Below are 14,421 nucleotides of genomic sequence, written 5' to 3'. Positions count from 1 at the left end.
CTTCGGAGAAAATAAAGTTGGTTTTCAGGGTGCAGCATGTCGAGCAATTGAGCTGGTTAGTTCTAAACCTGCGGGACTTAAGTAAATATGAGTGTTACAGATTTACTTTTGGCGTTTTATTTATTTATTTATTTATTTATTTATTTATTTAGCCCCATATTTCTGAGGTATTTCTAAGGGGCCATAGAAAATGGCTGAGACAAGCTATATAATTCCTTTTCAGCACAAAATGTGCAGAAGCGTTCTAGATCGTTCATATTTGCATTGACCCACAACTTGAAACTGTTTGAGTTCGTTCTTGGCTCTGCTTTTTAGCTACGTACTCGTAGAAGCAAAGCATTAGTCAAAAATTACTTAACAGCGAGCCATAACATGAATTTGTGTACAGTCGCCCGGCGTTTCCCCTTCGACACGCAGTTACACGTTCTACACGTCTGCATTTATGCCACATTATACTCCACAGATTTAAGTTTAAGCCTGCGCATGTTATTCACAAATATGGCTTAGACATGTTTTCCCAACGCATGCTGTTTCTGCCATCTGAATAGATTACGGCTCCTGCGGACAAAACATCTTCGTGTCCAATGTGAAGGTGCCGTGGTTTTTCGCCATCAAGATTTGGTTTCTGGAACACCACAACTTTTCCTTCGGAGATACTGGAAATAACATTCCTTCCTTAGTCGGCCATTACACTCAGGTCAGTGACTTTAGACTTTATACACACTTAAAGAACTCCATTGGTTCTGCCTCACCAGAACGCACCTGAAAAAATAAAAATACAGAAGATAAAACGGACAAGGTAAGCCAATGACTAGATCCGGGCTCCGACTTCACACAAAAAACGTGCAATACGCTGTGATATACGAAATGAGAGTACCACGCTTTGCATAGCCGGATGCCAATCGCAGACGATTTTTTTTTTCACAGCCAGATCGTTTTGTAGCTCCCCGCTATTCGTCAGATTTTCTTCCTTAAACGCAGTGACTTGTCTTTCGGTTGTCAGCGGCTAAGGAAGCCCGCGTAATATTTCTTGTGTATGCAGGTGACGTGCTCTTTTAGACAGACTCCCGTGACTCTGCGTCACCGTAATGCACCTGAAAGACCTGCCGGCGCTTCTGAAGGAACAAATTCACTGAATAACGAGGCTGAGCCTACGATTCAATGGGCAGTTATTGCCAACTCTGTCCACGGGAAAACCAAAGGCTTTGCTAGTCTGTATGTTTTACGCAAAGCGCTAGTGGCGAAGAGGAGTTATATTAATTGTAGGGTTGACGTAGGGGACACTTCGTTTACTGTTTTTCTACAGATGGTGTGGTACAGCTCACACAAGGTCGGGTGTGGCTTTCATTATTGTGGCCAGGACGTCGTCAATAAGCCTTTCTACAACTACGTCTGCAATTATTGCCCCATGTAAGCTCAACGGCGTCGTGTCATGAAGCCCTGACATTCACCGGGTGATTTGTTAAGCACTTGTGCTTCGCTAACTTTCCATTACATTTCAGAGGTAACTATCCCGAACGCTTCGGAAAGCCGTACACGAAAGGCAAGCCTTGCAGTAAATGTCCCGGCCACTGCCGCTCCAAGAAATTATGCAGTTGAGTACTCTGCACTCTTTGCAAAAAGTCTCTGGGCACAGCTTGAGTGCATTTTCATTGCCCACTTATGTTCGTGTCTTTTTCTAAGTAATCAAACAGCTGTACCCCACAGGGCGCGTTATATTTGTAAATTAAATATGTTAATGTGTTCATGTTGGCCACCTTGCATCTTCCTTTTCTTTCTTTTCGTGCTGTGGAGCAGTGCACGCCGACCATATTGCTCACTCAACACATGAAAAGTTGTCCAAAGATGTGGCGGTGTGCATTATAACGTGACTATGGGAAAAAACTGCGTAAATGCCAACCTCCATGCAGCGAAATTCGACGGCGAAATTCTCGTGGTGGCCGCCGAGGATCAACGCGCCGCGCAGTTTTCGTCGGCCCAACCTCCATGCAACACGAAGCGGCGAACGCCGCTTCATTATAGTGAACTATTCTAGTTCACTGTAGTTTCGGCCTATGTGACTAGTCTAGCGCCCTGCGAAGAGTAACAGTGCGTTCGCCTGGCCTCCTTCTGTGAGCGTTGCACGGAATCTAACGGCTTTGAGACGTGGTCGGCAATACAGCTCAATCAAAGGTTGACAAATCGAAACCAAGACTCAACCAGACTAAGCTAAGGTTTTGCTTTGCATATCCAAGGTTAGCAGAGCTTAGCCACAGCCATTCTTTCCATTTGTACGCAAGAGTTCCCGTAGAGCATGCAGCGGTAAATTGCTGCATATTCAAGTAATTTTGTGCTTGTTGCGCCGCCGAAGCCACTTCGCGCTTTGAGGCACGGGGCAGCGTAGTAGGCATCGCTGTTGAGGACCTCGCGTTGCCACGGAGCAATAACAAGACGGGAGGAGGGGGAACGGGGCCTCCCGGCGCTCGTCAGCTAGCAGGTGAACAAACTGCGCGGCCGCCGCGATCGCCATTTAACCAATTTCACTACGCAGCCACGGAATGAAATGCGCCCGCTATCATATCGTCCGTCAGGTGCCGCTACCCTCTCCCTCGCCGTCGCAGCTACGACGCTTTGCAGTCCGTCTTGGTTATCATTGTGACGTTATCTGGTCGCTCGCCCGCGCTTGCCGCAAGGGGGCGTTTCCCCTCCTGCATATTGTTACAACCGCCCCTCCTGAATGTAGCTGGCATCGCAGACGACGAGCAGCGCGTACGGTGATCGCTCGTGAACGAAGACGAAGCAAAACGCTCGGGGCGCGGTTCGGCCAGCCGGTTGCTACTACACCACCTCTCATCGGACGCGTCCGCGTCGCCTTGCAACGATATTCTTGCTCTGCGGCTGGCCACGAGAAGTTCGTCCACCCTGAACATCCTGCGCCATGGCCGTCGACCTGACCCTGAACACCGTGCTGCTGCACCGAACAGACCTCGAGATGGACCTGGTGGAACACCGTCTGGCGTCTTTCTCACAGTGGCCGCTGACGGGCAACTGCAAGTGCACGCCGGAAGGAATGGCGGAAGCCGGATTCTACCACTGCCCGACCGACAACGAGCCGGACCTCGTGCGCTGCTACGTGTGCTTCAAGGAGCTGGACGGCTGGGAGCCCGACGACGACCCGTTCAAGGAACACTCGCGTGCCACCGACTGTGCCTTCGTCCAACTGGGCAAGAAGGAGCACGAAATGACGCGCCTCGACTACATCACGCTGCAGCGCGAGGGCGCCAAAAACAGAGCCCGCAAGCTGTACGAGGTGCGCGTGACTCAACTCGACAGAGCGAAGCGCGAGGCTAAGCGCGAACTGGACAGGGTACGAAGGAACGTGCGTTGAGTGCCGCGTACGACGGGCCCTAAGCTACGCTTCTTTAGTGGCTTGAGGGTCTTTTAGTTTTTAGTTTAGTTTTAGTTAGTTTAAAAGCGATCTTTCAGTGCTGCGTGCTTTTCGTCACCAATAATCTCGGAACTTGGCAACTTTTATGTCTCTGGCCACTTTACTTTCTCCCTTCTGCAGAAATCGCAAATATTTGCAATAAAGAGTTTGAAAATCTCCAACTGTGTTGAACCCTGCTTTTTCATTTGTTTGCCGGGTTACAAAATAGCTCAAGGTCAACAACTGAGATCCCAAAATTTAGTACACGCTTGTGTAGCTGGACCAGTCAGTGTATTTGAGGGTGTGCGAGCATTCGAAACCTTGAATACTCCGCGAATCGTTCTTTTTAAAGACGATAGTCTTTCTTGGGCTACTTCAACCCAGAAATTTTGGTCTGTCTGTCTGTGACTCGATCCGGCCACCCGGCCAAAGTAAAATTGATATTGCGCAGTAGTCTTCTATACTCACAGCCACACGTAAACATCTAAGCCCGGTTTATATGTTTATACTTGTCCACTTAGTTGAACAAGTACAAGACATTACGCAAATATAAGACAGGAAATTAGTACACAAGGGATATTTACAGTGTTCCTTTATTAAAAAAATCATGGATGCTTGGTTTTTCTATAGCAAATGATATTCTACATCTACTGCAGAAAACCGCCGCCTCCTGGCGGCATATGAAAAATCACGCGGCAACAGCAACGAAAGGTTCCACTAGCTAGGCTCCACGTTCTGCTTGTAACTATAGGAACGCACGTGGAGCACGGCCACGCGGTTCTATAAACCTTGTAGTCGGCAGCCTCTATTCACGCGCGTCTCCGCCGTACTGCAGCGCTGGCATCGAGGAACCCGGCCTGTAGCAGTGGAACGCGATAAATTCAAATCGCCTTGAGCAAACCTTTAGTGTGTTTACCTTGGGATGAGCGCGACGGTGCAGGAACAGCATGAGAGGTGAGCGGGAAAGCAAAGGGGGGGGGGGGGCATTTCCTTGGCAAATGTCTACAAAGACGATCGTCTTTTGACGACATTTGCTACGAAAGGAGCAGATACGCGGCCACTTTTTGTATTGATTGATTTGATTGATTGTAGGGTTTAACGCGCCGACGCAACGCAGGCGATGAGGCGCGCCGTAGTGGAGGGCTCCGGATTAATTTTGACCACCTGGGGATCTTTAACGTGCGCCGAAATCTCGTACACACGGGCGTTTTTGCTTTTCGCCTCCATCAGAAAAGCGGCCGCCGCGGCCGGGAATCGAACCCGCGACCTCGTGCACTTTTTGTATTCCATTTGTTTACTGCTTGTACATAGTTCATTTGTCGCTTTCATTGTCATTCCCCATACCTTCCATATTCATTCCTTTCTCTTTCTGTCCCCAGTACCCTCCCCCCAGAGGGAAGTAGCAGGCCCAAGATCAATTTCTCAGGCCGACCTCTTCTCCTTTTTCAATAAACATTTACTCTCTCTCTCTCTCCATTTGCATTACTGTTTCAAATATTTGAAATTTTTGAACCGAAACATCGCGTACACAAAGTGGTTTTTTCACCTTCATAAATTCAACGCACCCTAGGCTGCCGGTAATCGAACCCATAAGACAATGCACGTCCTTGCAACCATGAGAGACCATGAGAGAGCTCGCTTTGTACGTGGCGCCTGAGAAGTCTTGCGGCGAATAAAGCCGCGGTGGAATATTATATAGAGTGTGGGGGTACTATATGCATAATTGCTTACAGAAAACTCGGAAGTAAAAAAAAAAGAATACGCGGGCGGATCAGCACCGTATACCGTGCCCTGGCCGCCCGCGTAATTTGTTCCTGCCTCGATTGGAAGCTCAGATGCGCCGTAAATGGCCCTGTGGACAGCCGTAACGCATGTCACCCCCAAGACTACAGTGCAAACTTAGTCCTGGCGGAAACTAAATACGGTGCAGTTCGTACAAAGGTCGCGTCAGCCCGCCATCAAGCTCGTGGCAAGTGACAACGTGTAAGAAAAGAACTTTTTCTGACAGCGCCTCATAGATGGCGCTTGAAGTTCGAGGGAGACAGAGAGAGAGAATAAATATTTTATTTGTCGAGCAGAGGCTGATGAATGGGCCTCGCCCCGTGGAAGGCATCACTAGTACGGGATGCCTTGACTTTGACTGGCTGTCCTTGCTCGGGTCACCAGGCTGAGCTGGGTACCCGGGTCTGGGCTGGCCAGGGAAGCCCTCCACTGCTCGTAAGTGGGATTGGGAATTGGGGCAAGTCCGGAGTACGTTGGCACTCCCATAGTATATTGTAGAGGGTGCCAGGCTGGGGACAGTGAGCCCAGACGAAAGGGTGTTGGGTGGGGGAGATGAAGTGGAGGCGGGTGGGATGTGGGTAGGTATTCGTTTGGAGCCGCCGTCAAGTTGTAGCGTCCTCTCTGGAGAGGCGCCAGTGTGGTAGTTGGAGACTACGGAGAGTTTGCCTGTAATGCGCGAGAATCTCCGTGTAGCCACTCAGTGGGTGGGGTTGATCTTGAGGGGGTAAACATTGGCCACCGTCGGCAATGGCTCGGTGTATCAGATCGCGAGCCGCGGCGTGAGCCGCTTCATTGCCGGGGATGGCGGCGTGTCCAGGAGCCCAGACGATGCGGATATGTCAGGGGTCGTTGAGAAGTTTTTGAGGATGTGAAGTGCTGATGAAGAAATTCGGCCAATTTGGTAGTTTCGGCAGGCTGTCTGCGTATCGGTGAGGATGGTGACTTGGTCAGGGCGGGAAATGGTGGCCAGGGCAATGTCGGCGACATCGATTGAGCTTGTGGTAGTAGTTGCGGCATTGATGCATTGGCCAGTATGTGTAACTACAGAAGAACGGAAAGTTGGGCTAGTTGGTATGTGTTCATCGTGGTGGAATACAGAAGCGCTCAAAAAAACAAGGACGAAGGAAGAAGCGACGTGTTGTCTACTTCTTCCTTCGTCCTTGTTTTTTTGAGCGCTTCTGTATTCCACCACGATGTGTAACTACACAGGCTACAGGCCAGCGCGACCAGGGTAGGGGGTAGCATCTCTATATAGGGCGGTGGTGTCTTCCCCGTATCGCGCAGTCAGGGCTCGAGCACGGGCAGCCCGGCGGCCAAGCTGGTAGTTGGCGTGCATATTGCGAGGGATTGGGGCAACCCGGATGCCATCTCGCAGGGTTAGAGGAATGCGCTGTTTTTGTTCCCTCGGGGGTATCGGATGGAGTCCTATAATGCTGTAAGGACCTGTCCACCTGTGGGAGTCACTTGCAGACGCCGTAGTTGAGCTGAATGATGGGCTTCTTGCAGCTCTTCCCACGTGTTGTAGGAACTACTCCCAAGGCGAGTAGTTTGCGGGTCGTAGTAGCAGTGGGGAGGCCAAGCGCAGTTTTGTACGCGTGGCGAATCATTGTGTTGAACCGAGCCTTTTCTGTTTTTTTGAGAGCGAGGTACGGGGTTCCGTACGTAATGCGGCTAATAAGCAAAGCTTTCAGTATTCGTAGTGCATCTTGCTCTTTAAGGCCTCCACGGTGGTGGGAGAAGCGTTGCATAAGGGGCATCAATTGTGACAGGGTTTTATGTAGCGGGGAAATGGTATGAAGTCCAGAGCTGTTTTGGGGTATAGTGAGACCCAACACTCGCAGGTGCGGGACGCTGGGGATTGGCTGTCCTGCAATGGTGACCTGAGGTTCAGGTATACCTCGAGCAGATTTGTGAGAAGGCCGAGAGTGGAGTGGATGACACAAGAAGAGACATGCAGTTACACGGGACGAGCGCTAGTCTCTGCTTGTGTCCCCGTCTAGTGCACTTTTTACCATGTCGAAGTCGTGTCACCAACTAGCCCAAATGTTTACGTTGAATAGTTACTGCGCGATATTTAGAACCAGTTTTGAGTTTTCCTCCATCAAATGGAACGGTTTGTCTGCTTCTGCCAGTGGTTCAATAAAGAAATGTTCAGCGCAGTTTTCTTTTTTTCCTATTGTGTATGATCGATACATTGGTCGACGCGTTGCGCGTGGCGCAGGTTGCTCCGTTAAACGGTTTACTCTCCACGGCCGGTTTGGACACATGGCGCACTGCTCTTGTAACAGAATCTATAGTTTACCCAACTTCAGGCCATGCTTAACCGAAACCGAAAATGTCTTGTGAAAATTAGCACTACACTCTTTTTATAGCTGAAACTTTAACAATGTATTTTAGATGAACCAAAAATTACCTTTATTTTTTAAGTTCTAAGCTTGTTGCATAAAGGTACGGCACAAACACCTAGGTATACACCCAGCATTCCCAGGAGCAGAGACATCAATTGACCAACATGGATCCCTTCACGTGCAGAGCAGCCTTAAATGTTTACATTATAGTGAATTAGAATACTTGGGCATTCTAGTTCACTATAGCTTCATGCTTCATCAGTGCTTGCATCAATGTTGCCAGACGCAAATCCAAAACACGATGCGCGTGAACAAATCCCTGCTTTTAAGTTGTCTTCATAAAAAGTAACTAGTAAACTAATAAAAGTAACTAATAAAACTTGATATCAACGACCTAACTAATATTTATTTATTTGTTTATTGTGGTGGTGGTGTTTTTTGAAATTGGCTTCATAGGTAGCCCAAAAACATTACCAATTGGTAACAATCAGTAAAACTGTCGAGTTGTGCGTTTGCTTGCTAGCTTTGCAGTTACTTTTAAGTTTTTCCCAGTCGTTTTCACGACGCCGGCGGGGCGTCGTTCGCCGCATCTTCGCGAACATTTCGCTGCATGGAGGTCAGCCTTAAATCATGAGATTTTATTATTCTGCCCACAGCATCAGGGGACTACCTGGCTCGCATATGTTTATGGATCAGCGTGCATGCAAATATGTACACCCTCAGCGAATGATCTCATCTCATCTCTTCTAAATGATAACACCTATGGTTTCGCGTATAAGGCTCAACAACCATACCTGAAAAATACGATTTAGCACAGAGTACACCTGTCGCTTTTGGGCTACCCTACCTTATTTACTTTGTTTGAAATCCACGTATCTTCATGTGCGAGCTCATTTCATCAGGATTTCTGGAGCACCAAAGATCGATTCTGCCCTGAGAACTTTAGCTGCGGCCAGCTGTGGATTTACAGAGCCTTTGCTTTTTATTTTTTTTTTTTTGCTTCGTCACTGGAAAGCGTGTCACTCAAAGAGAAATACTTCTCAAAGATGCTGGGCATGACAGTGCATAACATGAGCCCCCTCTCCCTTCCTCTGCTTTGTGAACTTTAGCGAATTCCTGCCAGCATGCCGACTTCTGGGTCAACTGCCGCGAGATCTCCAAGCACTGGCACCAGTGGCTGTGCGGAAACCCCGCCAAGGAGCAGTACAAGGCCTGCAGAGCAACGTGTTCCTGCAGGGAGAGGATCAAATGACCCGCGGGGGCACGCGGCCTTTTGTACCGAATAAATGAAGCCACGGCGGCTCCGTGAAAGGGGAAGCCACGTTTTGTATGCTGACGCTGTTCTGATCAGTGATAAGCCCTCTTTAGGAGGCAGAAGTTTGGGATATTCCAGTATGACTTGTGTAATAAAAGTGATCAAGTAGACGTCTTTTTAATGCGCCAGTTGTCCAGAACACGTCAAAATGATAATGAAAAACAAAAACAAAAAAACTAAGCCAGTTGTACCCTTTGCAGCGGGCGGGTGAGAGGTCTCGACCCTAACCAAAAAAAAAAAAAAAAAGTTTAACACTACGCACGCACTCTATATACAAGAGCTCAGGACCCGTGAAGGCCCAGTGGCCGAAGAACCCGAACCCACCGTCCTAGTCCCACGCCACACTACGACCCATACTACTGTGTGCCAAGGGTCGCCCTCTTCCACATTTCAAGGCGGCACTTTGTCCGCGCCACAGCGCGCATGTCCACTGAGCCACCCTCCTCAAACCCAAGAGCAACATGCAGAGGAGTGTTGCCATCGCTCCCCACGCCCTTGCGGTCTGGTCCAAGCTGATCACACTGGAGGACCACATGTTCCATCGTTTCTTCCTCATGCACACACGAACGACACAGGACATCCTCCACCGAATCGTCCAGCCTCTTCTGTCGAACTCGCGTACGAAGTGCCCCCGCTCGAGCGCCGTCGAGGCGATGGCGCCGTCTGCCGGCATGCGGGGTACCTTTGCCTGGCATGACGGGCATTATCAACGGACACTGTGAGTCCCCAAACAGCGCCGCTGTTAAAAACACAACGTCATGCCCCTCTGCTCAAGGATGGGTTGACTTCTTTAAAAGTGTATAGCAGTATTCTGGTCGGGCGAAAGACAAATGTTCCGTAAACGGAACTGGGGACCAGATAGCGTATTAAGAACGTATCCAATGAAGACCTCGGCTTGATAATGTATGGGTAGCACGCACGAAGGTTGCATGGGTCGGCGATCAAAATTTATTCACAGAAGCGGACACCCTGTAGAGGGCGTATACCAAAAGCAGAGGGTGGCCAACTCCCTCGTGAGTGCACTCATTTGTACTCATTTGTACTGAAACGCACGAGCAAGTACGATGCTGAATGAGTGATGAGTGAGTTCAGAGATGAGCACATGCACTCGGCATACTCGTGCGAACTCGCGGGTGCGTAATCATGTGTAAAATAAGTTTGAGCCCTCACTCGCGAGTCGCGACTACAAATCGCGTTCAGTTGACGAGCGGACACCTGAGTGAGTTGTAAATATTGTCTGATTATCTTACCAGATACAGTAAATATTGCATAGACAAGGCAATGCGATGAGATTTACTGCCTTATTTATGTGCATGTTAACGAGAAAAACACGTTAGAAAGGGCCGCTTCTCTCGCAACATTCTCCCCACCGATTTTATAATATATGACATCGGCTATGACGACGCGGGGCTGAACTTTGCAGGTTTAGAGAATGTGTAGCCTGTGGATCTTATGCACGAACAAATAAGAAGTGAAAATTAGCGCCGCAGTCTGATAAAATTGAAATTTGATACAAAAAACATTGCAATCCAGTATGAAGTCATTATAGCCGGTGACGGCCGTGAACGGCGCATGGCGTATTCTCTACTGCCACCCATTACAAACAAACTAAAGCTCTAAGCCTCTCCTAAATAGTCGAATGATGGGTTAAATGGGTTAAACTTTACAATGGAGCCATGAATAATCCTTGGACTAATTTCCTTCGGCGTCCTTTTAACTCTCAGTAAAAGATGAGAGAAGACCATGCGTCTGGAAAGTTGAAACTACTGCTCGCTCAATTCCCTCTTGGTGGAGTCATTGCTCTCCCCGTCGCTCACCAAGAGATCGATGCAAAAGGATAGACATTTGGGCAAGTTTCTTTTGGTTGAGCATCTTCAACGGCAGCGTAGCAGACGCAGACGCGAGGGAAAGAAGACGACAGCGTCGTCCTGTCTTCTTTCCCTCGTGTCTATGTCTACTACGCTGCCGTTCAAGATGCTTAAAGGGGCCCTGCAACACTTTTGCAACTCAGTACCTCAGCCAAAAATCATGACTCTATGCCCATCAGATAATTTAGAAACTTGCTCAAAAGGTTTTTATCTCTTTTCCGGACTTGGTGTCCTTCCACCGCTGGAATCACGCCATTACAGCGATCTAGCGGCTATTGGCCGGCTTTCCTTCAGTCGCAGCAATAAACGCATTCTATAGTCACTTCAAGAAAAAAGCCACAAAAGCAAAGCAGACACGGAAGGCGGTTCTGCAATAGCTTTCGCGGTGCTTCCAGACGCGAAGGAAGGAGTGAAAGCGTTTATCGGAAGTGTTGCAGAGTCACTTTAAGAGGTCTACGACCAGAAGTAGTGGGCAAGAAGAGTTACACTATCATTACGTGAAAAGTGTGGGCATGACGTGGAGACAAAGCTACAGAAATTCAGAGAATCATCCACTAATGCGTAAGCATTCTTACTCCGCCTCCACGTTACATCAACATCACGTTTCCTTGGTTGCAATGACGAAACATGTCTATTCAGACAGCATCTTTTTCTTTGATTTTTATCTTTTGAGTTATCGCGTGTGGGTGCTAATGCATAATTTGCTAAGTTAAGGAATTTAATCGTTATAATAGTTTAGGTGTAGATCATTGCAAGAAAAATGCAGATAAACCAAAATATAACCAAATGAAACGCCGCCGAATTAAGATATGCGTAGCCAATCAAGTCTGGCTTCATTTTAAGTTTTTTCTCCATTTTTCGAGTTTTTTAAATCCACCGTATCAATCGTTAACACGATGGCGGCCGGAAGGAGCAGGATACTGTCCGTCTCGTCCAAGCACTTTTCATCTGTCAGCGTTGATACCACCCGACCACGCCAACTAAGCTACACGCATTTATTCGAAAGCTATACAACACTGCTTTCGGTCTCCCAATCCAAACATCAACTGAACGCTTCCTCCAGCTGCATGTGCCTAACGCCCTCGAAAAACCTCTTGAGGCGCACAAAACCAGCTCACGTGAAAGAATTCTCACTGAGACCGGTCGTTTCGTATTCCGGCGACTCGGCTACTCGGTACGCCTCCTGCGTTCACCTTACAACACATCCCTTCCAACATCGGCAGCAAAATGACTGTATCACCCATCCCTCGTCATATGCGTCCAACTCAGAGTCAAGGCCCACGGCAAGCTCGTGTCGCCTATACCCTCCGGATACGACTCCCGCTTAGACGCAAGATATTCTGATGCTTCACCCTGTATACGGACCAACAGCGCAATTGTCCTCACCGACTGGAAATCAGTGTGTCGCCGCCATCAAAAAGAGCGAGTATCCGCCGTATCCCTCAAGATTATGACCCAACGACCAATCGCCCCACCACACTCTAGACTCCGGGTACCGAATTTCTCCTAGGGAATGAGCAGGCTCATGCCTTTGCCCGCCCGCTCATGCTTCGGGCATCTCTAGGAGCAACTGACTTGGACGACCACACACAGCGTCATTTCTCATACCAACTCGACACCAATGCATCCTGTCTCATCATCGGCTTCAACGACAAACCTTTCCCCTCCATCATCTCAAGCTAGGCAGGAATCAGCAAATGGTGCTTTGCAAAATCTATGCCAATACATTTCACCACGGGAGTTGACTTCATGGGATTTGTCCCTCCCAGTAGTTTTCCGCAACGCGTAAATTCTGCACATCTTCCTGCACCCTGTTTACTTAGATGTACTCGCCGCTCCCCAGCGTGCGGGCTATGAAGCGGAGACAACCCGCAGTGATTTCTACAGCCTCCCTGAACCCCGGAGACCGGTCGGCTCAACCAGGTTACCTTGGACAAGTCATCCTGGAGAGGAAAAGGTGGGGGCACTGAGACTCTCAGCGTATTTGCAGCATGAAAGCACTTGAATGGAAATGGGATGTCTCGTCTTGCAATGCCGGCAGAGTTTGGTGCGCAGGGGTCAAATCAGTGGAGGTGGGGGTTGCCCGTAGCACCAAGCGGCAACGGTAGTCCCACCTGCCGAGCCGTAGGGACTGGGCAAATACCATCCATCACCCACTCGGGATGCGCAATATGCCTGTACGGCTACGCAAGAGCAACTAGAAGTTGAGGACTAGTCTCCAGCAGAGTTCCACAAGCGCACGCAGCAGTAAGAACACACTGAGGCTCTCCGTAAGGCAACCGTAAACGGTTGAGTGTACCTGGGTCGCCCAAGGGGCTCAGGGCCCTGTACCGCCCTTCGCAAGCTCACGCACGAACTACCGGTCCAGGCCGACCTGAGCGCGAGTAAACTACCGTTCAAGGCCGACCTGAGCTCGCACACGAGACGCTAGGTTAGGAAGCGTCCAGTGCGTGGCCACCCAGGATAGGCCGGGAGTGGGAGTCGCAGCCGGGATTACCCGCACCCCAGAAGTGTGCTGGTTGGGGACCTGGCTACACGTGCCAGGCCCTCCAGAAAGGAACGAAAGACTCAGCTTTCCACCACATGGCCGTATGGCCAATGCCACACACACCCTTTGCCGCCGGTACCCGTAGGTACCGGTGTTGACCGTGGGACGGGTGTGACCATGGAGGCGGGTGTGGGCGGGAATGGAAGTCTGCGACACCACCTGTCAGTACCCCCCCCCCCCCCCCCCTGCCCTCCCGGAACATATTGTCAATGCTCCTGTTCCCACGATATATACCATATGGTATTAGAGTGCTCTCACACCCCAGATTTGGCTCCTCTTCCAACCCCTTCCCAAGAGCAGTGAAAGGACTGGATGGCCAGCTCCCATCTGGAGGATCAGCTTCAGATGATCTCCCGGGTGCAGCTGTCTGCACGTACCTAGACATATCGGACTTACAGATATATCGGACTTATCGGACTTATCGGACATATCGGACCTAGATATATCGGACTTATCGGAAATTACCGCGCTTACAGAGTTCCCAGCGCGGTGAAACGTTCTGTTAGGGACTGTCACTTGCAACTCTAACGGCGATGAAATATCTGCTGCGACGCCAAGCCTAAAGTTCCCAACATCCGATTACGTGCATCCGAAGCCGGCTGAGAGCTGTTGGCGAAGGCCCTCCCGTCGCGCACGCGCGTGTTGCGTTTGGGTTCCTGTAACTTCTTGGGGGCCCAACGCTCGGTTCTCCTATTCTAAATATCCCCATTACCCGAAATCATTAACGACGTGTTTCGCCTCGTACGCAGCCTCGCCTTCTGTGAGCAGTCGTGAGTTTCGAAATTGATGCTTGAGAAATGCCGGCTTACTGTAAACATACAAAACACGCTGCAATTATAAATTACCACGCCGAGCACCTAATGAAAACTAAATATAGCCTTGTCCGAACCCGCTGGAAGGCGTTAAAAACTCGCGTGCATACCGTTCATACATTGCGGACAAGTCGCGAAAAGTAAACATCAGCCGTGCAGAGTACAGGCTACGGCAGTGATCGTTAATCAAATCCGGGCATGACTATAAAAACATCGTAGGGGAAATAGGCACTGATTAAGCCAAACTGCAGACCATAACAATACTTTTAAGCATGTGCGGCGAAGCAATCGGATCACCGTTCTCGCGTCATTCATTTATCAGGCAATACGAGCCGTTCGCGC

General features: G+C 49.4%; 1 protein-coding gene and 1 pseudogene across 2 annotated transcripts in view; both read left to right on the top strand.

The window, feature by feature from the left end:
* The window catches only part of LOC144155051 (cysteine-rich secretory protein 2-like), an 85,374-nt gene extending 76,451 nt beyond the window's left edge, over positions 1-8,923 (top strand). For both annotated transcript variants that reach the window (XM_077686266.1, XM_077686267.1), the window contains exons 5-8: positions 549-697; positions 1,307-1,410; positions 1,503-1,594; positions 8,646-8,923. In XM_077686266.1, coding sequence (XP_077542392.1) covers positions 549-697; positions 1,307-1,410; positions 1,503-1,594; positions 8,646-8,788 — 488 coding nt within the window. In that variant the 3' untranslated portion in view covers positions 8,789-8,923. The remainder of the gene's footprint in view (positions 1-548; positions 698-1,306; positions 1,411-1,502; positions 1,595-8,645) is intronic.
* Positions 2,695-3,588, top strand: LOC144155052 (baculoviral IAP repeat-containing protein 5 pseudogene; annotated as a pseudogene).
* Positions 8,924-14,421: the final 5,498 nt, after the last annotated feature.

This window comes from Haemaphysalis longicornis, unplaced genomic scaffold (assembly GCF_048455015.1).
Source record: "Haemaphysalis longicornis isolate Haplotype H1 unplaced genomic scaffold, Haemaphysalis longicornis Haplotype H1 scaffold_1, whole genome shotgun sequence".
NCBI classification, from domain to species: domain Eukaryota; kingdom Metazoa; phylum Arthropoda; class Arachnida; order Ixodida; family Ixodidae; genus Haemaphysalis; species Haemaphysalis longicornis.
Note: the sequence above shows the minus strand (reverse complement) of the source record. Positions and strands in the feature narration are given on the sequence as shown.